This window comes from Hibiscus syriacus, unplaced genomic scaffold (genome assembly GCF_006381635.1).
Source record: "Hibiscus syriacus cultivar Baekdansim isolate YM2019G1 unplaced genomic scaffold, ASM638163v2 tig00111780_pilon, whole genome shotgun sequence".
NCBI classification, from domain to species: domain Eukaryota; kingdom Viridiplantae; phylum Streptophyta; class Magnoliopsida; order Malvales; family Malvaceae; genus Hibiscus; species Hibiscus syriacus.
In genome coordinates, this window is record NW_024063177.1 from 63,023 (window position 1) to 88,387 (window position 25,365).

The 25,365-nt window shown below is 32.3% G+C and overlaps 2 protein-coding genes across 6 annotated transcripts; both read right to left on the bottom strand.

The window, feature by feature from the left end:
• Nucleotides 1–3,349: 3,349 nt before the first annotated feature.
• On the bottom strand, nt 3,350–14,845 carry LOC120170525 (formin-like protein 20). Of its 4 annotated transcripts, XM_039178459.1 has the most exons (21): nt 14,536–14,797; nt 13,261–13,964; nt 12,963–13,184; nt 11,930–12,882; nt 11,629–11,803; nt 11,540–11,581; nt 10,878–11,116; nt 10,585–10,714; nt 9,844–9,915; nt 9,316–9,414; nt 9,144–9,185; nt 7,159–7,239; nt 6,972–7,022; nt 6,813–6,894; nt 5,937–6,031; nt 5,703–5,774; nt 5,508–5,624; nt 4,612–4,680; nt 4,433–4,499; nt 3,725–3,899; nt 3,350–3,646 (listed from the first exon to the last, which is right to left on the bottom strand). In XM_039178459.1, exons 1-20 carry the CDS (start codon nt 14,606–14,608, stop codon nt 3,748–3,750), a joined length of 3,537 nt encoding a protein of 1,178 aa, XP_039034390.1. In that variant the 5' UTR covers nt 14,609–14,797; the 3' UTR covers nt 3,350–3,646; nt 3,725–3,747. The 4 variants fall into 4 exon arrangements, 2 of the variants coding, with proteins under 2 accessions (XP_039034390.1, XP_039034391.1); XM_039178460.1 differs by lacking the exon at nt 3,350–3,646 and having other exon boundaries at nt 3,653–3,899; nt 11,629–11,798; nt 11,931–12,882; XR_005520773.1 differs by lacking the exons at nt 3,350–3,646; nt 3,725–3,899; nt 4,433–4,499 and having other exon boundaries at nt 5,508–5,640; nt 14,536–14,842.
• A 6,808-nt stretch (nt 14,846–21,653) lies between these two features.
• On the bottom strand, nt 21,654–23,528 carry LOC120170534 (eukaryotic translation initiation factor 5A-like). Of its 2 annotated transcripts, none has more exons than XM_039178494.1 (5): nt 23,123–23,528; nt 22,464–22,586; nt 22,289–22,345; nt 22,129–22,203; nt 21,654–21,824 (listed from the first exon to the last, which is right to left on the bottom strand). In XM_039178494.1, the coding sequence occupies exons 1-5, from the start codon at nt 23,255–23,257 to the stop codon at nt 21,723–21,725; spliced, it is 492 nt and encodes a 163-aa protein (XP_039034425.1). In that variant the 5' UTR covers nt 23,258–23,528; the 3' UTR covers nt 21,654–21,722. The 2 variants fall into 2 exon arrangements, with proteins under 2 accessions (XP_039034425.1, XP_039034424.1); XM_039178493.1 differs by having other exon boundaries at nt 23,134–23,350.
• Between the last annotated feature and the right edge of the window lie 1,837 nt (nt 23,529–25,365).

Here is a 25,365-nt window from a genome sequence, read left to right on the forward strand (position 1 = left end):
TATTAATACATAATAATATTTCTTTGAAGGTAGTACAAACTGTCATAGTATGAAATTTTGATAAACTTGGATAGTTGAACCATTTGGGAACAAAGGATTAATTCTAAAGTGTTGAAAACATTTTGATATTTCGATATAACAAATTAAGTTAAATGAATTTTAAGATTGTGCAATAAAGGTTTTCTAAGTATATTCGATATAATTATTTGAATATTAAAACATTACTGTAAATCTTTCAAAAATCATTTTTAATCCTTACTCAAGTGTAAAATTAAGTTTTAATTTTAAAACAATTTCAAAACAATTTCACAAAGTATTTCGAACCATTTCAAAGCCAAAAATTCCAGATTACTCAGAGGGAACCGATTCCCCCCCAAGGGGGTACCGATTCCCCCTGAATGGTTTGGCTCCGAGAATTCCAGTATGCTCGGAGGGAACCGATTCCCCCCTGTGTAACGGTCGAAATATTTGAATTTTACACTTAGGGAACCGATTCCCCATAGGGGGTACCGATTCCCCCCACGCTCCAAGCTGTTTTATTAATTGTTTTCACACTAAAACGGCTATATTATCTTCTCTAATCATCCCTAACGTTCAGAAGTGATTCAAGGTGTATTTAAGCAAGCTTAGAAGCCATTGATCAAAAATAAGAAATATCAAGCAACTAGAATCAAGAGAGAATCAAAGAGAAAGCATCAAACCTCAAGTTTGAGCATTTCAAGCCTATTTTTCATTCAATATTAATCTTGCTTTCAAGAACACTCATTGTGCTCAATTGTATTCATTTTTAGTGTTCTTTTCTTTGTTCTAGAATTGTGCAAACAATCTACCTTGTAAGGATTTTCTTGTAAGTTTGCAAAATTTGTATTATTCTCTTTGGGAGAGAGTGTTCTCAAGAATTTGGGGTATAATTCTTGAGGGTTTGTAAGGTTACTCTTTGTCCTCAAAAGAAAGACAAATTAGTGAATTTGTGGAAAATCCTTAGTGTGGATAGCTAAGGTAGTAGATGTAGACTTTGATTGAGAAAGTCGAACCACTCTAAATCGCTGTGCAATTAGTTTCAATTTTCTGCAAAAGCTTCCACCAAAATTTTTATTGCCAATTCACCCCCCTCTTGGCCGATTCCGTCAATCGATTAACTCAACATAAAACTTAGTGATGCTTATATTATTATTTATTAATTAAGTGTCAAAGTGAATACAATTTACTTATTTAGTTATTTTGATTGAGAACGACTTGTTATAAGCCAACCTCACATTACTTAAAGTATGTTTTCTATCTTAAGCATGGATTATTATTTTCATAATGTTTATATATGTCTTATGAATGTTTAGGATACGAATTACCCAAATTGCGATTTTTATGAGAATGATTGGAAAATGATTCTGAATTGAAATATTGATTATGAAACGAACAAAATATAATCTAAAAGCCTATTGTATGTTGCATTGAGAGTTATAGGTACAATTGACATGCCATTAAGTGAGTACTTATCAATTATCAGTTTCCAGTTATCTGTACCGTTAGTGCTCATGTGATGATTGCACTGAAGTGCATTATATGTTTCAATTTCAGTTATGATTGGCACTGAAATGCCTAGTGTGTGTTTTTCAGTTCTACTCAGTACCTTATGTTATCATAAATATGCATTGAGTTATAAAAATAAACATGAAAGTTATGAATGACGTTTCAGTTAACAGAAATCATGATATTATTATTTTATCAGACAAAATATGAAAATAAAATGAAAAGTTCTGAAATATGTATGAATGACTAGGATATGAATTGTTTATGTTATTTGATATTGATTTACATGCTTTTTGATGAAATCATGAGAGGATAATTTTCAATTTTCAATGGAAAATCAGCTTGATCAGCTCGGTTCGAAAGTTTTAATATTTTTATTTAAATTACATTTTCATGTTATAATACTTTACGAAATTTATATTTATATCATTTTAGTTATGTAGTTGCTTCACTAAGTTTTACTTAGCGCTTGATGGTTTTCATGCGTAAGTTTGAATACAATATAGGACGTGAAGTGAGGAGCTTGCTAGCATCTTATGTGAATCAAAACTACCGACAATATAAATAAGACATCTAACTTTGACTTATTAGTGGCATGTACATTATAACCGATAGGTTGCTTTATCACATTTATTTTATAAAGGGTCTGTAATAGTAATTTTGGATTGTTTTAATTTTGGATAATTTTAGCTATACTCGTGTTTATGAATGAATATTATAAACAGTTTTAAAAAAAAGTTTTAAATCAAGCAATGTTAGTCATATGTATATAGATATGAAACAACATGGAACTGCCTAATTACTGCATAAAATATTAAGCATTTATGAATGCTAAAGAAATTACAATTTTTAAATTGTAAGAAAAGGATATTTTAAATTGTAAGAAAAGGGTATTTTAAACCTCAACACAATTTTAAGCATTTATGTTCAACAAATGTCTATTAAGTTTATGACATTTAGTATCACATTATGTGACATCTTTAGTTCATATTATGAGATGTATACAGGCTATGGGTGTTTTAAACCGCAACAAAATTTTAAGCATTTATGTTCAACAAATGTCTATAATAGCTAATGTGACATCGTATTATGAGACATATACAAACTATGGATGTTATAGTCTCTTTCAAGTGTTGCTCAATGTAATGACCGAACAAAGAGATTATGTTTATGACATTTAGTATCACATTATGTCATATCAACAGCCCGACACTATCACACCGTCCTCTTAAGACGTTGATCGCTGATTAATTGACCGTTCCATCCACAGAGATGTCAATTTAACCTAAAATGAACCATCGAGATTAGATTGAATGGGATAAGATTAAGATGGGTTTTATTTGGTTGTGAAGAGAATTATAACACAAAAACCATGTTCAACTATGTTGGATGGTAATGGATAAACTATACTTGTCAAAAGCATAAAATTTTGAATGTCTAACATACATCATACTAATCGAGAATATCAATCGAAACCAAAATCAAAGGTATAACCAATTGAACTTCGGGTTGTTCCCTCTTCTTGTAGGTAACATTAATTTCATGAATTTTTGATTGAAGAAACAAATCAAACGAAAATGAGATGAAATCCAAAGCAGTTTACAAATAGGCACAGCTATATATGGTGCTTGTATACTACAATTTTACTAAGCAAACATCTTTTCAAAACCTAACATCCTATACATATCTCTCACATTATGGGTTACTTCCAAAAATCTTAATTGTAAAAGTACAACACTAATGTTACAACATAAAGAATTGAATTCTACCACAAGTGGATGGTTAGAGCTTTGTACATTACTCGGTGGAATTTTCTGGTTTCACAATCCCACCGGAATCCGCTCAGGTGCTGAAAAGTTGAGCTAAATGATGGCGGAAGCTGAAACGAGATCACTTATCATAGCAATATGCTGGTCCTCGACTAAAAAATTCAATCTGAAAATAAAGCTAGAAGGGCCATCGCATTTACCTCGACAACTTGGCTGTCATTATAACCTTAGTTTAGAAGCTTTTGATCCGAGATAGAATGTCGAAAATGTCTACAGACATTTTTGCGCTTAGTTCATGGCCTGTAAACCTTCAGGTACAGGCCCTGCCTCATTTACAGCATCTTGAAAGCCTGAAAAGCAGCATTCATCATCTTCATTCACTCAAACTCTTTGGCACAAACATCTGCTGCTTGGCAAGAGCATATTACCTTGTAGGAAAAGAGAAACTAAACTATTTTGCACCCTTTTTCATAAGATTAGCTCCCTTAGCCTTCTGCATTTCCGCCTCCTTCTCAGCTTTCTTCTTCTCCAAGTCAGCCTGCTTCATATTCTCTTCGTGTGCTTTTCGAAACAACCTCACAAAATTTAAGAGTGTTGCAGTGACTGCATTGATCAAAAAACAGCTTTGGATTCAGATATGACCAATTCAACTTTAAATAACCATATTAAAACCAGTATGATAAGATGCTGTTAGACTTGGATACAACTACCGGATATTGATATGGGTATGTTCTGTTTTTCTAAGTTTTTCATGTATCAAGATCTTCGGAGGATCTTATCTTCAAAACGTGTTCGGCTTCAAGAAAACTGAGGACTCGAAGAAACATGATGATTAGACTGACTTTAATACATGAATATTTTCCTAAATCTAAATTTCGATGAAATTAGGTTCTTTCTGCATTTACTAACCCCTATCAACTTTCTGAAACATTTGGCCCTTTACCATTTGAAGGGTGAAAAGGAAACTGGAGGTTGAATGAGGGGTAGAGTCTTGGTGAAAGAAGGATGACGGGTCAATAAAATGTCTTCTCCTAACAGGGATGACGGGTCAATAAAATGTCTTCTCCTAACATTCTCATTATACAGTTCTAGATGCTACTCAAGTAAAATAGGTACGATATCAATATTCAATCTACCTTGCTCAAAGGGGCATCGAGCAGGTTCCTCACCAAAATAGAGTGCAAGTGCATCTGCATTTCTTCCCTGTCCATCAAAAAAGTTTAAAAGAAAAACCCTCGATGATTAACAACTAATCAAAAGAGTTGGACAATATTAGATGATGGATCAAAGAGAATGTCAAGACTAGGCAAATTACCACCACGGAATATAGATTAGTTACCAACATCACCTCTCCTTCAGCAACAGAAATGAATCCCTTTGATGTCTAAAATTTAAATTTTAAAAAAATGAAAAAGAAAATGTTAGAACAAGGAAAGTGCTCCCTAGACAAAAAAAAACAAAACAAAACAAAGCAGTTGATACTGTTTTGTGTAGGACAAAGCCACAACAAATGTTTGTTCCATCGCATTAGATGCTACTCGTCCACCCACATGATTTAATATACACGTGGCACTATCCAAAAAATGAGAATAAGAAGAAAAAATTCTCAAAAATATCCATGTGGATAAATTAAGTTATATTTCTTTTAAAAAAACGTAAATATTAGAATTGGTAACTCGAAAAAGAGAAACATTTAATCATCATACTATTTTGGGCAAGTTTTACATTAATTTATAGTTTATAATTTTTATTTCTTAATTTATCTTTATTCTTAATATAATAGATCATTAATAATTCTCAGTTATAAGCCAACATCTTGGAGCAATGGTTAAGACTCCTCTGTTGCCGGTTAGACTAGGATTCAAATCCTAATAGTGACATGCCCTTATTTATGGTATGACTTTTTGGCTGAATTTTTGTTCACTCTAGTCCTTGTATTGGTGTACCATGCCATGTGTATATCACGCTATGTGGAATGATAAGTGATGCTTACATAGACGGGATAGTTAAAATTTTAACTTTTGATTACCCAATGGATGGATGATGAAATGCTTTGAAAGGTTATGCATCACAAATGTGACTTCTAAAGGTTATAGATGGAAATGAAACTTTGATAAAAGATCACGAGCTATGGGTGAATAACAATGAAGACAATGCAGCAAACATTTTACATGAGTTGAAGAACAAAAAAACATTGAAACAACTGTGTACCTCACGGAAAACTTCAGAAACTGGACCATCATTTTCGGAGGCAGCTAACTCCAGCTTAACCTTTTCTAATCCTTTAATTATAGATTGCATTTCCTCTGCCAAAGATTTTAATTGTATCTGCAAGGACACAAGGTTTCAAACTAAACACAGTGCTACCAAACCATAAATCTCAAACACTAAAAGACAGAAGCAAACCTTAGTTGCAGCCTCAAGGCTAACAAATTCGAGGTGGAAATCTAGAAGTGCTGGTTTCTTGGCAGCTAAGACCTGAACCATAATAAAACACAGTTCAGATTCTAATCAAATTGACAGTTGCTGATAATGTAGCATATCAACTGGGCATATAATATAATTTAAGCGAGTCTTACAAGAAACAGAATGACCATAATAACACTACCTCAAGAAGAAAAAGAAAATTAATAACCAAACCTTGCAAAGATAATGCATTAGCGTCATCTTGCTGTTAGAAGCACGTGTATCTGTGAGCTTTAGAAGACTGTCCAACTTAAATCCGACAGCAGAACCTACATAATACGAATGATTTGAAACTTCGTATTAAAGGAGCATGCAGGCAGTTAAATAATTCTCACCAACTCTAATCTGAAAAGTTTATCAGCATTAAACCAAATATGGATACAGTAGCTTTGGCTAAGAAACCAGAACTAGTGTAGATGAAGGATAAAGTTGATTGATGCCAGCATCATGTAAAAGTTCAATATAATGGACATAAATGAGGAAATTGGACATTTGAGGACAAATGCATAAACCACGTAAACTTCTAGCTATTGACAAGAACGAGTTGACGATTAGAGTGAAGCAATTGGGATTCAAATTGCTTGAGCACTATCAGAAGTACTATAACCCAGATGAACGATTCTGATACGCCCAGCCACTTCCAAAATTAAGATATAAACAAAGCACAAACAAGCAAAGTTCAAAAGAACATGCTTCACTACTTCTCTGACATCCAGGTAACATATGGCATTCCTTCGTAGAATAGAAGTCACATGTGGTCATTAACTAAGCAGACTTTCAAATACCATGGGCCACTCCCCTATGACTACACAGATTAACTCGATTTCCAGTTTAAGATGTGGGATGATGCTCAAAATAATGTACTTACCATCACTTGCAAAAGCGCATGCAAATATCAAAGCAAGTATTATACACATGCTTATGAGTCAAGACAAACATAAAATACACAGTTTAGCTAGTAAAATAAATCTCCTCTACATAATCTTTTATTGGTAAGCAGTTGCAGCATCAATGATTGAAGCCACAAGGAAAAAGGAATATATCACTTACCCCTTGCAGTTCCTTGGTTCAATGTATTCCCCAGATAGAGAATTTTCTTCATTATCTCCTTCAGTTTAAGGGAATTTCGAACCTAACAACCAATAAAAAAGTAGTAAGATATAAATGAAAAAACGCAGTCTAATCCATTCAGCAATGTTAATGATATACCTCTTCACAAGCAGAATTTACAGTGTTTAAGCACTTCTTGAATTCAGAAATCTACATGTGGTAAAAAGTGTGTGAATAAAGATCCAACAGGGGATTCCAGAAAAGAAGGGAGAAAGCAAGCAATAGACTAATTATTAAATAATAGTAAAGTTATCAAATCAAATTAATTACGGAGATACCACCAAACCTGAGAGCCGAACTGAATTTTGAAAGAAAAAACTCTTAATTTGGACTCCACCCTTGGCACTTTCATCAGCTCCAGAAAATACTGAACATGAAATATTAAATGGCAGTTAGATTTTAGAAGTTTTTGCAAAGATTAATCAAAGGAAAGATACAATTGAACAAGCATCCAAGAATTAATTGTTTTAGCAAAGTTTCTTCATAAAAATTAAAACAATTAAAAAAAATACTGGGATGTCTATTCTTGTGATGCTATGATAATATTTAATAAATCATTCATCGGTCTGTAACATTTAATGTATTTTTTGAAAGTTGGATCAACCAAAATTGAGTAGCATAGTAATATAGCAGAGTAAAACTTAATATGGCCTTTCGTTCTTACCCTTTTTAGAATAAGCAAAGAACAACAGATATATAAAAATCAACAGCCTCTTGCACTTAACATTCACTGCTGCCTATTTAATAAAAATTAGGAGTATAAAAGCCCAAAGCTTTGTCGAGGGTAATTCTCCCCTGAACATCTTTTTATTTCTCTTTCTCCATAGAAGCTACAAAATCAAGAGAGGGCTCAAATATACCAGTATCCTAATTGTACAACCATATCCACACTCCCTTCCAATGGCAAATATCTACCTTTTCAATATTTAGTACAGTCAGAGAACAAAAAACAAGTAAACAAGACAAAATTTCACAGTAGAACATGATCAACAACAAATACATAACCGATGCTCCCTCTGTTCGAGAACAATGAGTCAATGACCCACAACACTCTTAACTGTACTAAAGCTCATGAGTAATTCAATGAAGCAGCTTTTGATGATAAAAAATCCTTAGAAAATGTGATTTTTACACACACACACACACACACACAATGAAAAACAAAGAATACTAGAAACCAAGTACTTTCAACACTGACATCAGAAAATACTACAATACATGAGCTCCACTTGCTTATCAAGAAAAACCCTACCCTTCTCAAATCCAACCAACATCTGCCGCTAGATCAACTAAGTCACTGCTAAGATATTGAGATTCTCGCACATCGTTTGTTATTCCTTGTAAATCTTCCTTGATTTAGGATTTTAATTTACAAGCATCACAGATTAATCTAGATTCATATTTAATTCATAAGTACACAAATTTCACTGGCATATCTTCATTAATGAATTTCCAGGCATCAATTCCAAAAATAATCACAAAATAATGGTGGCTATGAAAAAAAAAACTAACTTTGTCTTCTTTTTTTGAAAAGAACTCATCCATTAATTCATAAGAAACAGAACACAATGAGTCAGATTTACATCTCATACAAGACAATCACACAAGAAAGATCAGCCCTCCAATTCATACAAGACGATCCCATACAAGACAATCGCACAAGAAAACTCATAGCCAAAATATCATTGAGGATAGTGCTTGGGCCTTAGAAAGTAACATTCTGAAAATAAGAACAAATATTTCAAGATTATTGGAAAAAGAAAGACTTAATCATGTACATCTAGAAAGAGAAAAGGAGACACTTGAGCAAGAATAGAGGAAGTAGTATGTGGTATAAATGAGAACTAGAAGGGGGAGAGGTAGAGGGAGTTTTTAACTGTGTCTCACTCCCAAGAAAACGGACCAAATAAAAGTTAATAAGATCACCCTTCGAGTAAGCCAGGATACTGTATTTTAATTATCATATGAAAGCATCTCAATTTTAAAAGGAAAGACTCAATTTCTTATATATTGGAGATGGAGGGGTGGGGGTTAGACCAAGCTCTTTGAGCAGGGGGCGCATCATGCACAAACCATTGAGCCAAATGCTCAGGTGCAAAGATGTTAAATTGTCAGTAATTAGAATAATATGAAGACAGACAAATCAATTTCCAGAAAAGTACATATGTGACAGATCAACGGCAATATAATCATCAATCAATCTACCAATGAAAGAAATGTAAGTCTTGACAATATGAAAAGGAAGGTATGGTTAGAGGAAAAGCTGCAGACCTGTTCACACTTCCCCAAACTCTCCTTGTCACCAGTGTAACCCTAAAAAATCATGACAGTAAATCACAACCAAAGAAGACAAACTTGCAATGGTAAATCAATTCCCACACTGCAAAACCTGTTCTGAATAGATTAAAGTCCTACGCCAAAACTAGATATGCTAAAGATTCACCTTGAGAAGTTCCATTTCCTCTTTGGTTGGACAAAATTTTATGAGATTTTCCACTTGATCAACATCCAATACAGCATCATCCATTGCTAGCACTGCAGCCTGAGAAACACATGAAGCTGTGGACAATTAGCAGAAAAATAAAAAGAAATGGTAACCTTCAATTAAAACCAAGGAGAAAACAGGAAATAAAAAAAGTGAAAGGAAACGATTCAAAGAAATCTCATGTTCCCCTGTTTCCATTAATTCAATGAAAAATAGCATCAGAATTCTAAGATAAGAATGTGTTACACCAAGACAGAATCCATTGAAGAAGCCAACTGCCATAATACACCAAACTCCAGGGCAATTAAATGCAACCGCTAGCAAACAACATGAATCAAATAACCTTGTTGTCCTCCTTTGTACATATTATGCGGAAAACAGATATACTCTAAGGTCACATCTCTACAAATGGGAATACCACACACACTTCCTCGAGTTGTGTAAGAAACTCTAATAAAAGAAAAAATATAACCTTGTCCTGCTTACCATCATATCAGAAAGTGGCATCTTCACTTTAGTGAGCATGATTTCGGTGTTGTTGGCCCTCCTCAAGTCAATCTAGATTGCAATAAAAAAATGTCAGTGATGACATGACGAAGGGGGGAAATAATAATCATTATGATGGTTTTACACGGTTTAATATAGGTAATAATCACAAATTATTTAATAAATTTCCAGAAAGCCATCTTTTAACAAAATACCATGATCCCCCCACCCACCCCCCGGCAAAAACACACACACACACACACACACAACACATGTACATCAGGGATATAAATCATAAAGAGTGAGACAGTCCCAAGAGGATATCCTAGCAGATAAAACCTTGAGAATTCATCTTGGAGGTCTTGTATTTGGAACTTGGGATGGGAGAGGGCTACCTCCCATAATATAGCTCAGAATACTTATGTACCAAAAATTGAGGAAGCTGTATAAACTAAAAACTTCATTAATAGCGTCAACTTCCAGCTTTTTTGAAAATTTTGCAAGAAGAAGAAAGAGAAACATTTATGATTAATTCAAAACACCAAAGATTAGAATGCCCTTTTCCTATAAAAAAGTATAACCCTGGCACTGTATGCTACAAGTTATGAGTTCTTCAATTTATAAGAGTGCAAACCTTTTACCCATTCAATCCCGATAAGGTGGTTCAAGTAGCAGTACCATAGTGACCTATGAAAAATTATATGCATAAGGTTCATTCAAGAAAACAAAATTCCAGATTACCAGGTGGACTTTGTCAGGTTTTGATCCAAGTGATTTGCGTCTCCCTCCAGATCTATTAACTGAATCAGCAGGTTTAGGAACAACTGCAGAGAAAAGAGTCTCAAGCTCTGAAACATCAAATTCTGGCGCGCTAAGACAAAGAAGTCCATGTCAGCAAATACAAAGTGAAAATTACCAAATGTAAAAGGTAATGTGAACATGTACCATGGAATCTAGCATAAATGTTTAGTAAAATTGATCACTCATGGAAGTGCTGTACTAAAGAACTAAATCAGTAAAAGAAGGCCCAATACATTTGAGGTTGTCCATGTCTTTGTAATTCTTCCCATAAGCTTCCTTGTATTGCCCTTGTGACCTTGCTCCAGTGCAAAGGCTTTAAAGAAGACCTTCTAGGTGCTGTAGCAGCTGCCAGACGTGGAAGCCCACGCCCTCCTCTCCCATCAGCTACTTTGGAACCCAATGGCGGAGGTGGAGGTGCACCACCAGGACCTCTAGGTGGAGGTGGAGGACCCAGAGCTCGGCCTCCAGGAGGAGGAGGCGGAGGTGGCGCCCCACCTATAGGTGGGCGAGCACCATGCATGGGAGGAGGTGGTGCTGGCACTCCACAAAGAGGTGGAGGTCGTGGGGGTGGTCCTGGAGCTCCACGAATAGGTGGAGGTGGTGGGGGTGGTCCTCCATGTCGAGGGGGCATGGATGGCACTCCATGCAAAGGGGGAGGTGGTGGAGGAGGAGCTCCAAATTTTGGTGCACCACCATTAATCAATGGAGGTGGAGGAGGAAGTGGGATACCAGACATTGGTGGGGGTGGGGGTGGAGTTCCTCGTAAAAGAGGTGGAGGTGGAGGTGGAGGTGGTGGTGGTGGTGGTGGAGGAGGAGGAGAAGCTCCGTGACTAGGAAGAAGTGGTGGCAGTGGAGGAGAAAAAGCACTATGAAGTTGTGAAGAAGGTGGTGGTGGTGGAGGAGGAGGAGAAGCTCCACGACCAGGAGGTAGTGGTGGTGGTAAAGGAGGAGAAACTTTGTGAAATGGTGGAGGTGGGGTGGCGGAGGTGGAGAATTTAGTACAATAGGGTCAGCTAAAGGATTCCTAGATTCCAAAGGTGGTGGAGGAGGTGAGAGAGGTATTATAGAAGTTGCATTTTCCTGAAGAGATTGTGAATACACAAAAGAAAATTTGGGTGGTGGTGGGGGTGGAGGTGGTGGTGGTAATGAGGATGGTGAGAATGGAGGTGGAGGGCTAGGTGAAATGGGCATTAATTGTTGTGGACTAGGTGGTGGTGGTAGTGATGTTAAAATTATTGGAATGCTAGAAATTTCTTTAGGAGAGTTTGAAGGCTCAATAAGGTCAGCCTTCACACTTTTTTGCTTGGATGAAATATCCTTTGAATTCAAAGCTCCACTAGAGCCCTTTTGATTGGCACTTGAATGAGAATCCTTCAAAGGCGCACTATCAGATTGTCCAGGCGGTGCACTATTATATCGTGATGGTACATGTGATACATCCATTGAATTGGGTGGATATGATACGTGCATCGAATTGGTATAAGAGCCTTTGTTAGAAGGGATCCACCTAGATAAAGATGGCTTTGCTTGTCTTGCAGGAGGACCATGAGCTTCTAGTTGTTTGCTCTTTGGTTTCACCACAAGAGAATCTAAAGCTGGTTTTGGACCGATCCCAGCCTGTTTCTTTGAAGCAGACAGTATTTTCTCAGGTTTAGGCTTGGAAACATCAGTTTTCAACCTTTGGTGCAAGATCTTAGATTCTGCATTCTTCGGTGGAACACAGTCTTTTCTATTGCCCTTATCCTCCAGTTCTTCCAATTTTCCATACACATCTTCTGTTACTTCCATGGTTCCTCTTTCTCTCGGCACATCAACAGTTAATGCGACTGGTTCAACTTTGACGAATCCATCATCAACAGTGATGTCTTTCACTGCATTAATGTCAGAATCCATCCTCTTATCTAATTTATAATTCACATCATCGACAGCAATGTCCTTAACTGCATCCAAACGAGAATCAACCTTGACGTCCTGCCTGAAATTCCCATAATCTGGAACACAATCTTGAAATTTAGAAGGACCCACATTCTCCCTCCATACATCTTTTTTCTCTACCTTGTAATGAACTATCAGACTGTCGTCATCTACCTTTCCTTCCAGTGCATTGACTGCATTGCTGAAGATCTCTTCAGCCTCAAAAAATTCCTCTGGTGCAACACTTTCTATCTCATTCCCATCTTCACTTGCCATAACTTCAGTGAGATGAGGGACAACAGCATCTGAGTCCGTAAAAAGTACCTGATACAGATAAAAGTATACACTTAACTCGTACAAATTCAGAAAAGAAAAGCATTCATATAATAATAACTTTAACCTACCTCTGCTCTAAAGTCCTTTGGAAATTGATCCTTGGCATCCCACAACACATCAATTTCATCACAATTGAGCATCAAAATATTTGCTCGAACAAATGCTGTGTGAAACATAACTCTGAATATCATCTCTTCATGCACCAAATCTTCGTTTAAATGGATGCACTCAATCACAACATCCCCTTGAATACGGCAATGAATATCTATTTTTACCAATGCACATTCTTCCTGCAGATAAACTGTATTAGAACATCCCAAATTTTGGTCAATTTATCTTTTCAGATTCAATTGTGTAAGGCGTCACCTTTAGGAAGTGACGGACTTGATTTCTTTTCTTTGAAGTTGAAAATAGAAGTTTAGAACTTCTAGCGGCAGGTGTTTTTGGGTCCTGTCCATAAACACGCACAACAGGCCTGCAACCTCCTCCCCCTTCAAAGGTTGGAAGAACTCTAAGAATTAGACAATCCAAAAACAGAGGTGTATCTGATGGAGGCCAATCAGAACCCAAATTTCTTCTAGAAATATACTGAAGATATCTTAAATGGGAAGATTGGGGGTTCAAAGGAGACAGAAGCTGGAGAAGGTCTCTAGGAGCCTGCTTGTAGACCATTTCAAGAGTCTTCTGCTCACCAGTGTACTGCTTTCGATATAACAGAAGACCAGAAAGCATGAAAGCGAGTACTGGCCATCCTCCTCTTTCACAGTGCATTAAAAGAACATTCTGCTGCCCTTCCAATGACAACCAGCTTTCACTAGATCTAAGGAAATGATGAATCATTTCAAGGGGCAGCAGTGGACATCCCTCATGCTGTCGTGGATAATCCATAACAGTCATGTCATACTGAGATAAAATATCTGAAATTAGGCTCCTCCTTTCCCCTTCTCTGAAATTAAAAACCATGAATGAAGCATCAGGAAAGTAGTCTTGTAGCTGCGCCACAATGCCACTCATATACACTCTGTACTCATTTTCTTCCAATACATCCGCAGAGAAGCAACAATCAAACACTGCAAAATAGCCAACACGAAAATAGAATCAAATCAATTGTAAAGTTCATTACAAATGCTCACAAAGAGGGAATTTATATACTTCCCTAAAAAGGAGAAAAGCAAATATTCTTCAGAACAAAGATATCTATGGGAATGGTGGAAAAAACATCTATAATACAAGTGACAGCGTATCAGTTTCTAAGCTCCGAGTCATATTGTTACAAAGTTCAAAAGCAAATCAATTCAGTCATTCTACTTTGAAACAACTAAGCCGAATGCTCCCGAGAATCAAGAAAATAAACAAGCTAAAGATCCTTAAGAGTTTCTTAGCTGCAATAAAATAAGTAAAATTAATCAACAAAACCTACAAAAATGAAATCAAGTTAATGAACGTAAACTAAAGTATCGAGATAAGAATCATGAAATAGAAATATTCCAAAAACAGATTCAGAGAATTCCAACAACAAAAAACTGGAATGAAGCCGATATTTTGAACTGAGAATGAAGATGATATCGACATTTTGAAGCTAAACCGAACCATAAATAAAGTAAAAAAAAGATAAAAAGAAAAGAGTGAAGAAAAGATTACCATAAACACGTTCGGAGATCTCGAGAAGCCGATCCGGCGGCTTCCGATAAAAGAAGCGTCTAAACAGCGCCATTTGATGGCGCTGTTACTTCGCCGATTGGATCCAAAGCCCTTTTCCTTCAATCACGGTCACATTTGAGTTCGATCTTCGTCTCTCTTTCAGTAAAATCAGTGAGAGACCCTCGTTTCCGGTTTTGAAATTCAAATCGACTCAAATTCCGACTTGAAATCAACACAACACCCTCTTCAAAATATACGAAATTATTCAAATAAAGAAGATTTCAATTCCTTGAGAAGTAAAAGAGAGAAGTAAGAAATGACGCCGTGCGGATTATGATTAGAAACCAAAAGAAAAAGAAAAGAAAAGAAAAGAAAAGAGAAATTTTGGGGTTAAGCTGCAATGGAAAGTGGTAGTAATGTTTTTAAATGTGTCGATTTTTTCCTATTTCCTTATAAATACAAAAATCTATAATTTTCTTATTTAACTGATGAGGTAAATAAAAAAAATCTAGCCGTTTCATCTATATATATTTTTTCCCTTGTACCTTAACTAATCTAAATTTATCGCGTTACATGTCTGATTGTCTACATATCAAAATTTTATATAAACAATATTAAATTGTTTATAACTTAAATCAACGAGGTTTGGTTCATCTATATTTTTTAAATTATAATATGATAATATTAATTTTAAATTAATCGTGGATAGTTTATATTTTTATTTTTCATAATTTTTATTGTGTTTTATATATATAAGTTATATTTTTTATTTTATTTAATTATTTGTTTTCATTTTTCATATAAAATAGTATATAACTTTGTCTCTTATATCATGTCTTCTTTTATCTGAATGTTAGATTTTATAATTATTTTTAATATTTTTTATTTGACTATCTTATTGATATATTCTTATTATGGACTTTCAAACGGTTTATCTTTTATCGAACGACACTTACAATCACTAAAGATATATCACACTTGAGTTATGATAAAATCAATTTGTCAATGCGCTATTATTATATGTAATTTTATGTTAGTGGTCATGATACTTATTTTTTATCGTCGATAACAATGTTTGTAGTATCTGTCATTTTTAAGTTATTTGGTTAGGTTTCGAAATATTTCTTATTTTGACTTATTTATTTTAGTTTTTAATAGTTAATTTGTGTATTTTAATAAATTTATAAGAAATAATCGACTAATGCCATTTAATATACTCTATTTTTTAACAAACTATGAAATATCATCCCTTTCGATTATTATTTTGATATTGTTCCGTAAATTTTGATTTTGATTCTAATTATTTCAACATTGTGTCTTTTGGATTTAGGTTAAATATGGTTGTAAGTTAGATTTATGATAACTTCTTTTTACCATATTTAAATTATCTGTAATCTTCTGGAATACCTACATTAAATGCAACTGTGCTTAATGTATTTAAACTAATTATTAATATAAATAAATACCAATTGAATTAATATTTAATCGATTTAAATAATTAATTAAATTAATAGGGTAAAAATGATGTAATTTAGTAGTTAAATTAAAAGGGTAGGTTTTATAGAATTTTTAAACATGCAAAAAATATTTAACATTAATGTCATTATTTATTGGTTAAGGGTTTTTTAAATTACTTCGTAATTCAATTAGTGAGTTAGAAACTTTAATGTTAACGGAAATTAATGAATAATGTTTTGTTTTCTAAATAAAATGAATTTGAAGAAACCGTTGTTGAAATATATTATTGATTTTATGATTATATATATATATATATATATATATATATTGATTAATTTGGGGTAAATATAAGACAGTATTTATTTAAAGATAATTCTCAAACTCTTGAAAAAGGTTATTTAAATATAAAAATTATTTGGGTAAATTATATCAATGTGTCACTAATATTTAAGTAAATTTTTGTTTTTTCCATTAAAGTTTTAAAAGTAACAAATTGGTCACTAATGATATCAATTTGTAACAAAATGATCACTCCACCGTCACTAAAGTTTAAATTGATGATGTAGTAACGTTAACAAAAAAGTTTATCTTTAGTTTTAACCCTAAAATACTACTAAAACATCAAATAGGTCCTTGAACAATGATTTTATATCTAATTTATCCTAAAACTTTCTACTTTTTATTTTTTTCAAATGACCAATTTGATGTTTTAGGATTAGTTTAGGGGTAAAATTAAAGATTAATCTTTCTATTAACGTTGTCATGTCATCAAATTTAAGAGAGATGACAGTGGAGTGATCATTTGTTACAAATTGATAATGTTAGTGACAAATTTGTTACTTTTGAAAATTTAGTAAGAAAAACAAAAATTTACTCAAACATTAGTGACTATTATAGTTTACCCAAACTATTATTCGACTACACTCTTAAATAATAAAAATTTACGTACAAACATTTAAAAATTTAATTATTTTCACTTGAAAGATATTCTGCGATCGATCACACTACGTCTATTTAGATATTTTATTACTCTAATTTTAAGTTAGAATTACTTAATGGGTCCTAATAGGTTTTCATTCGTTTTAGTACTTAAATTTTTATTTTTTTGAAAATCATACCTAACGTCTAGTTTTTGTTTCATTTTAGTATTTCGTCATTAAAAACTTAATGAATGGGCTGACGTGGCATAGCTCCGATGGACGAATAACCAATCTGAACAGTGGACCACAAGAGAATGACAAGTCGACCAACATAGTCCAGTTTCAAGTCCATCGGACTGTGGACCATGGAGATCGGTAGATGAAGAAATCAGAGAATTCATTGTCGATTTGGGGAGATTGATGCATTTTTAGGTGGGTTAAAATTGTGTTTAGGGGGTCGAAAAGGTGCAGGCTAGAAAGTTTGGACTTCATCAACTGACGGATATGACGACCGATGACTGTAGACGCGACGGTCAATGACTGTAGATGCGATGACCAACGAGTCTGTCCGTTAAGTTTTAACGATGGGATACTAAAATAAAATAAAAACTAAACATTATATATGGTTTTTAAAAAAATAAAAGTTTAGGTACTAAAACGAACAAAAATTGATAATTTACGTACTAAACTTGTAATTTGTCGTTTTATTTATTGTATCATCCAGCCTAATTTCTTGGTGAGATCGAATATGTATAGTCTGAAATTGTTTTATTTGAAGTTTTAGATATTTATAAATCTTTTAAAAAAATTTATATAATTTAAGACGATTATAATATATTATATATTAATTTTTTAATCTATTGATAACGTATAAATACCCTTCAGACATTGTTGCTCAAATTTAAAACCTTAAGAGAGATCAATATTTTATTTTATATATTTAAACGGATTGATTCTAATCTCTTAAGATTTTATGTGTTTCTAATATTCAAATTCATATTACATCTTAAGATATGTGCTTCGAGTTATTCAAGTTTTGATTAAAATACATTTTAAGTCCTTATTATTTTCTGAATTTGAACAATTTAACTCATTACGTTTTTATCATAGTCCTGGGGAAGTTCTACGGTGCAACATCTTTAATATACGGTTAAAAAAGGTGGTATAAATTTTATTATTATTTAAATAACAAAATCAGTAAAAAAATTACCTAAAACATTATTATTTCTAACTAAAACATCAATATTTTTTAATATTTCTGATAAAATGCCCAACAATAACAAAAACGGTAACGCTTTACTAATTTTGATAAGAAACCTTATAAAATGTCCAATAATAACAAAATCAATAGAAATAATAATATTTTTGATAATTTTTTATCAATTTTATTATTTAAATAATAACAAAATCGATAAAACTTTCTTTTACTGTATATTAAGACGTCGGTCGCTATCCATTTAAAAGCGCCGTTAACAGTTCAAGAAATCTGGTTCCCCTCAAGGACAGACCATTCTCCATCACGACCCACGTGGCGGGTTACCAACCAATCGTTGAGAACTAAAACTCAACGTTATGGAAGGCACGATGATTCGATAAGTGGGAACCACCAATCAAAATGTATTAATTAAAGTTATTATTTAAATCTCATCAAGTATTATTTCAAAAAATAAAATAATTGTAGGAATTAAGTTATTATTAAAATGGATGATTATTATTTTTAGAGATTTTAGATTTGAGTACAAAAACAAATTATAAAGATATTTAAATTTTTATTGTTAAATAATTGTACTTTTTTTAAAATAAATATTATATTTATAATCACTCTAAATTAATAAATAAAAGTAAGAAGAATGAAAGTTTCAAAATAAATATTGATACAATCTACATTTGATTATTGTTTATGAAATTATATTTCACCGATATTTTTATTAAATAATAATTTTCTTGATTAATTAAATAATATTTTTTTTGATAATAATTAAATACTAATTTTATTTGACGAAAATAGTGACAAAGTACCTTCAATCCTTTACCAACACATAAACCTCAAAATGTTATATAGATTAAAATATTTTCGTTAATAATATAATAACTCACTAGTTTGATGCAATGGTTAAACATTGATTATTAATTCTCATAATCTTAGATTCGAGAATCAGAAACTACACGATATTTAAGTGTTCATTATCAAATAGCCGAGTGTCGTTAGAATATACCACTTATAAGACCCTTGATTAATAAAAATAAAAATCAATCCATATTTTCTTTAAGTTTTAATAAATATATTTCATTATTTTACTAAATGATAATAATTAAAAAAATATTTACTAACAAAACATAAATAACTTATTTTTATATAAAATAAATCCCTTCAATCAAACATTTTTAAAAAATAGAATGTTTTGTTATAAAAAAGAATTGGCAAAAGGCAGAAGCATTCGGTGGGTTTTGAATGCAGACATGATGATGAGTGGAATGATAAAGTGTTTCCCTCCCCAAGGCATTCAAATGCATTCCCTGAATTGCCTAATCTCCTACCGTTTCTGATTTTGACTCAACACGATTTGCCCCACTTATCCCATTCTCTTTCCATTATCGTGTTGGCCCATCATTTCTACGCCTTTTTCCAACCTATTGTGCTACAATGGAATCCAAAATGAAAATTATATCAATAATGTAAAAGAAAACACACACACATACTGAATACAAACCGAACCAAATAACAGTAACATATACATACATATAAGTCAGGACTTCAATTATTTAATAAAAAAAATATAAAATCTATATTCAAGCATTTTTGTCTAATTAGTCAATAATAACTAGAATAAATGATTAAAAACTCTCGAGATTAATATATTTTTTACTTTTAGATTGTGAATTCAATACCCATTAAGAACAAAATTTCCTAGTTGTAACTCTCAATTTCGAGTAATCAAGTCAGTGATGCACGACACCATCGTAGATCAACCATTTGGCATTTGATCCAAAATCAATCGATAAAGCACAGGAGAGACCCTCGAAAATTCTTCATTATCGTTATTGTTTGACTCAATGTATTTTCATACATATATGCGACATGTAAACGTGTTTCTTTTTTTGGACATTATTCTTGTAATTTTTAGTTTATTGTTTGGTCCCTTTTATTTCATTTTTGTCCTTGGCACCATTAGTCTTTATTATTTTTTTCATTTTCATTTTTCACACTAACATCGGCATGTCTACTAACGTTGTACCCAACTAAGACGACCTTCACAATTACAAATTAAAATAATATTTCCCTAATTAATTTTACGAGATGCTTATCTATCTCATTTTTTAAAGTTTTTATTATCATCTTCATAAATAAGCTTGTAGATGTATTTAATAATTAATTTATTTTAAAATATTTTATTTGTTTTGATTTTAGGAATTTTTAATTATTTATTTGGTAAAGTACATGAGTCCCCTAATTATAATGTGTTATTTTGTTAAATCTCCGATTATTAAAAATTACAAAATAATCTCTCGACTATATGATATTGTTTTATTGAGTCCCTCGACTATTAAAAGTTACAAAATGATCACCGAATTTTCACATGTTTCAAACTCGTCATTTTTCATTAAAAATTGATAACAACATGAGTTGGACATTAACTTGTTGGCTGAGTAATGATAGTCATTTGAGATTTTGAAATCATATTTTATCATATCATAGTCAATAATTTAACATCGAGCTCAGACTACCGTCAATTTTTAACATAAAAAACGAGTTTGAAACATATAAAAAGTCAAGTGACCATTTTTGTAACATTTTATAATCGGAGAACTCGACAAAGTAATACCCCATAATCAAATGATCATTTCATAATTTATAATATTCAAATGACTCAATAAAACAACATCCTACCGTCAATGGACTATTTGTATTTTACTCTATTTTTTAAGTACTACATAAAATTTAAATCAAAACCAGTTATTTTAAAATCAAAAGACATGATTGATATGTAGTAGTGGTTTCATTCTCGCATGGTAGGAAGGTGCAATTGAAAGAGACCGAGCAGCTACCCAAGTACTCTTCATCCTTTATCTTTTCAAATTAAATAAATCTAATGCATTCAACAATTTCTGAATGATTCTCTACTTATTTTTCATGACCACTACCATGCCTGTTGGTGGTGTTAATAATAATAGGTAATTGTTTTTTGAATTTCTTATTATTTGAAGAAAGCAGACAAATTACTACCATACAATAATCTAAACAAAACAACTCTGCAACAAATACAAATTAATAATCAAAGAAATTATGTCATTCTTTAAGCGGTACAAAATTTATGATTTATCTTATCTTGATGCATAGAAATATCAATTGAATATTCACTTTAATTCTTGAAAGCAAATCAGTTTCATTTAACATTTTTTCTCTAGAAATTTTGTTATTCCTCTTCTTCCATATTCAATAAATGCAAATATTTCAAACAATCTTGAGCAAAGTAGAAACAAAAGCCTTACCTTTGAACTTAATCATAGTCCAATAAAGCTCTTGATTTCAATCACCAATAGGCCTCGACAAGGGAATTGTTGCCCTATTTTTCACCAACCATGCACAAAGAAAAGGGCTTGAAAACATAAATCAGTTCACCGCCGAACAACGAGAAACCGGTAATGGTGTTTTTCTTCTTCCTTTTCTTCTTTTAATATCCAAACCAAACAAAAGACACTCATTCAAACAGGCATTTATACCCACCCCCAAGTGGGTGAAAAGACAAAGCTCTTATAAAAATAATCTCATTTAACATTGCAATAACATATTGAGAATCAAGTCTCAAACTATTTCGGACCAATGTCCTTGAGAGCACAGATCTGCTCCTCCCCCATTGCCGACATGACAGACACGACCAAGTCTTTCCCCTCGGCAAACCCGTCCTTGATCTGCAGTCACCATCATGATACAGATATCCAATCTCAGTTTCAGAATATAAAAAATGAGAAATGCAATGAATGAAACTTGTTTATACATGTGGGGAAGACTAAATTTCCCAACAAGAAAGAGGACAGAAAAGCAAAAGAAGACCGGTTTGAAATCAATAAAACTCCTATAAAATGAAACTTGAACCTATCTCGAGCATACCAGCTCGTGATAAGCAATATGCTAAAAAGCATCCAACATTGGAACTCAAATATCAGTAAGTTTAAATTACAAATGCAAATCTCAATAAAAAAGCAGTTAATTGACCTGTTTCAACAAGCTCTCTTCAGTTGGGAGCCTCAGATCATCCTTAGTGTCTCCACTATCAGTCAGCAAACTCACCTAAGAATATTTAATTTAACTAATTAAGAACATATACATATACAAACACAGAACCATCAAGCAGAAGTGAAGCAAAAGAACTTACAAATCCATCCTCAGAAATATCGATCAGCTGGTAATCAGTACGATTCACATGCGGAACCTGTTAAAACAGAAACAAAATCATCCAATAACACACCGAAGCAATCACATGACAAATTAAACATTAAAACTGAGAATGAGAAGAAAAGAAAAAACTTATGAGCGTTCAGATTTCATACATCACAGTTATGGGACGAGGGAACGATATCTTCCAACTTTTTGGCAGTGAAGATATCAATTCCGACAAAGTGACACTTAGCGTGTCCGTGCTTCCCCGTCTTGGAGGTGGAAACTTCCACAACCTGATGCACGCCGCCAAAAAAAATGATCAAGTTAGCTAAACTTGCAAATCAGCATAAACCCAAATCTAAATAGTAACCATATGGTGTAAACTCCAGTCCACCCATCAAACACTAATAACCTATCACATGCCAATAGATGCTACCACTGTAAAACAGCTTGAACATAATCAGAAGATTGACTAGAAACTATTAATTTCTTAACAATATAGACCTCGATTTACTTGTTCTTTTTGTTATTATTTTCACTTTCATTTTGCTTCATCGAAAGTCAAAAACCATAACCAATTCTCAATTCTGTCAAAATTTGAACAAATAATTAAAACTACTTCCAGAACCAAAATGAAATAAATAAATAAATATAATTCGAGCATCAAAAGTCAATATCAAGCGTAATATTTAGATATAAATTTTCCAAATATGAATATTATATAAATAAAAATCCAATACATCAAAATCTCAAATGAAATCCACAAAGAAATCAAAACCTTCAACACGTCATTCAAAACAGAGAGAGAAAACATAAACTCAAGAGATACAAAAGAGAGACCTTGCAGGGGACGGTTTTTGATAACGATGTAGCCGTTCTTACGGATGGTACCAGCCTGCTGAGGGTAAGTTTTGGAAGCTCCTGCATCGGCCTTGGATTCAAAATGGTGCTCCTCGTCAGACATTATTGTGTTTCAAATTTCTCTTTTTTCAGCAAAAATTGGGCGGCGCAGATGAGAGGATGAATTCTTATTTACATAAATTGCTTGATGTTAAGAGAGTTTTTTTTAGGGTTTTTCAGATTTTGATTCCTTGTTATCCAGTGAATTCAAGGAGTGACGACGAGTCATTTGACATTGGAGCCGTTGATCTTCAATGAAGATGAATTTGAAGGGATGCGATTGGAGAAATATGCTGCGTTTTCTGAACGCTAACAATTTTAATATTGTATTTGAACCATACTCGGATTCATCTTATTTATATTATTCTTTTAATTTCATTTAACATTATATTTTTTATAACGGAGTGTTAATATAATTTAGGGTGCGTTTGGTTTACGGAATGTAAGATTATCAATATGAATAAAAGATTAACAGGAAATAGGATTACTGAGAATGTTGTATTTTGTGTTTGGTTGATTTAGCATGAATGTAAGATTACCGTGTTTGGTTAAAGAAATAAAAGATTATTGGAATGTATATTTGACCAAATTATCCTTATTATATATTTATTTTTTAACAAGTTAGAAAATATTATTATATTTTCTTTAAAAAATTTAAATTCATAAAATTTATATAATTTTTTTTACAAAATTGAAAATATAAAAAGGTTTAATGAAAGAGTAAAATTTTATTTTAACCCATGAACTTCATATAAAATTTTAATTATAGATTTTTTTATAAATCTAAAATAGTTTAAGGATAAATTTATAATTTAACCTTCTTAGAATTTTTATTATTCAATGACAGAATAAGGGTATTTTTTATATAAAAAAATTAAGGGCATTTTAGTCCAAAACGTCGATAATCCAACAATACCTAAGAAAATGGAAGTAAAGACATTCCCTGTAATATATCCAAAAAAATCTACTATTGATAATAAAACATTACCGTGAATGAGATTTTCGGCCAACCAAACATGGGAATGTCGATTCCATTCCCATGAGAATCTCACATTTCCCAAACCAAACAACCCCTTAAGATAATAGGATTATTGACAATAAATTACAATTTTAATTAGAAAGACAATTATAATGAAAATCCATTATTATAAATATTTTATATAATTTATTTATTTTTAATAAAAACAACAAATAAATTAGAATTAGGGAGAAATAAAATTCGAACTAACTTTAAAAATTAAATTCTAAATTAATTAAATCAAATTATTTATATTGAGATTAAATTGCAAAGCTCTAATTTGGGCCAGGTCTGTTTTATCCTATGCTACACCCAGACTCTTTAATAAGAAGCCCATTCCATTGCTTCATGCTAAACTTATAAATGTTCAATCGGTTGGTTAGGTTAGCCGATCGAATCTAACTTTTAAAATTTCCTTAATCAAATTTTTTTTAACCGTTAATCAAATCAAATTTTTTTTCAAAAATAATTAACCGAATCAAACAAATTTCAATTTATTGGACTGTTAACTGGAATTTATAAATAATATATTTTATATATTTTATCTTTTATATTTTCGGTTAATTCGATTAAAACCGAAGTTTAAACACTCTTAAGGCTAATTCATATATATATAATATTAAATATTTAATAATTGCGGTTAATTCGATTAACTGATTAATTTTGAAGGGAATTAATCGATAACCGAAGTTTGAAATAATCATTAATCGTTAAACAAGCCGAACTTAAAATTAATCGATCGATTAACCGAAAAAACTTCGATTCGATCGATTAAATCAATTTTAACCGAAGTTTGAACACCCCTAATTAAACTTCTTCTAAAACTACTAAAAATATAAAAAGAAAGTGGTGGTTGCAGTTGGGATTTAAACATGTGTCCCTTGGTATGGGTAAAGTCATGCCCTTGTCACTTTGTCCAAGTTTTGTGTATGATATGAATATATGAACCAAAATTCTAGTGAACGTTGAATAGATGTGTCAGTAAATATATGAACGAATATTAAATAAATATATTTATAAATGTTAAATGAACCGAATATAAAAACTTTTAAAAATAAACAAACAAATAAAATATTAACAATCGAATAAAATAACAGTAAGAAGTTAAATCATTAGCACATAGATAGGGGGGAAAACCACAAACACAAAAAAAT

Bases quoted from the DNA above. Each gene is read 5' to 3' on its own strand.
- LOC120170525 (XM_039178459.1), bottom strand. From the start codon at position 14,608: ATGGCGCTGTTTAGACGCTTCTTTTATCGGAAGCCGCCGGATCGGCTT. The intron at 11,804-11,929 runs TGACCTTATTGA...TCCACCTCCATT, and splicing joins AAGCAAAAAAGTGTGAAGGC to CTCACCATCCTCATTACCAC. The intron at 4,500-4,611 runs GTAATTTGCCTA...TTTGATGGACAG, and splicing joins CTAATCTATATTCCGTGGTG to GGAAGAAATGCAGATGCACT.
- LOC120170534 (XM_039178494.1), bottom strand. From the start codon at position 23,257: ATGTCTGACGAGGAGCACCATTTTGAATCCAAGGCCGATGCAGGAGCT. The intron at 22,346-22,463 runs GTATGAAATCTG...CTGTTTTAACAG, and splicing joins CCTCGTCCCATAACTGTGAT to GTTCCGCATGTGAATCGTAC. The intron at 22,204-22,288 runs GTAAGTTCTTTT...AAATATTCTTAG, and splicing joins ATATTTCTGAGGATGGATTT to GTGAGTTTGCTGACTGATAG.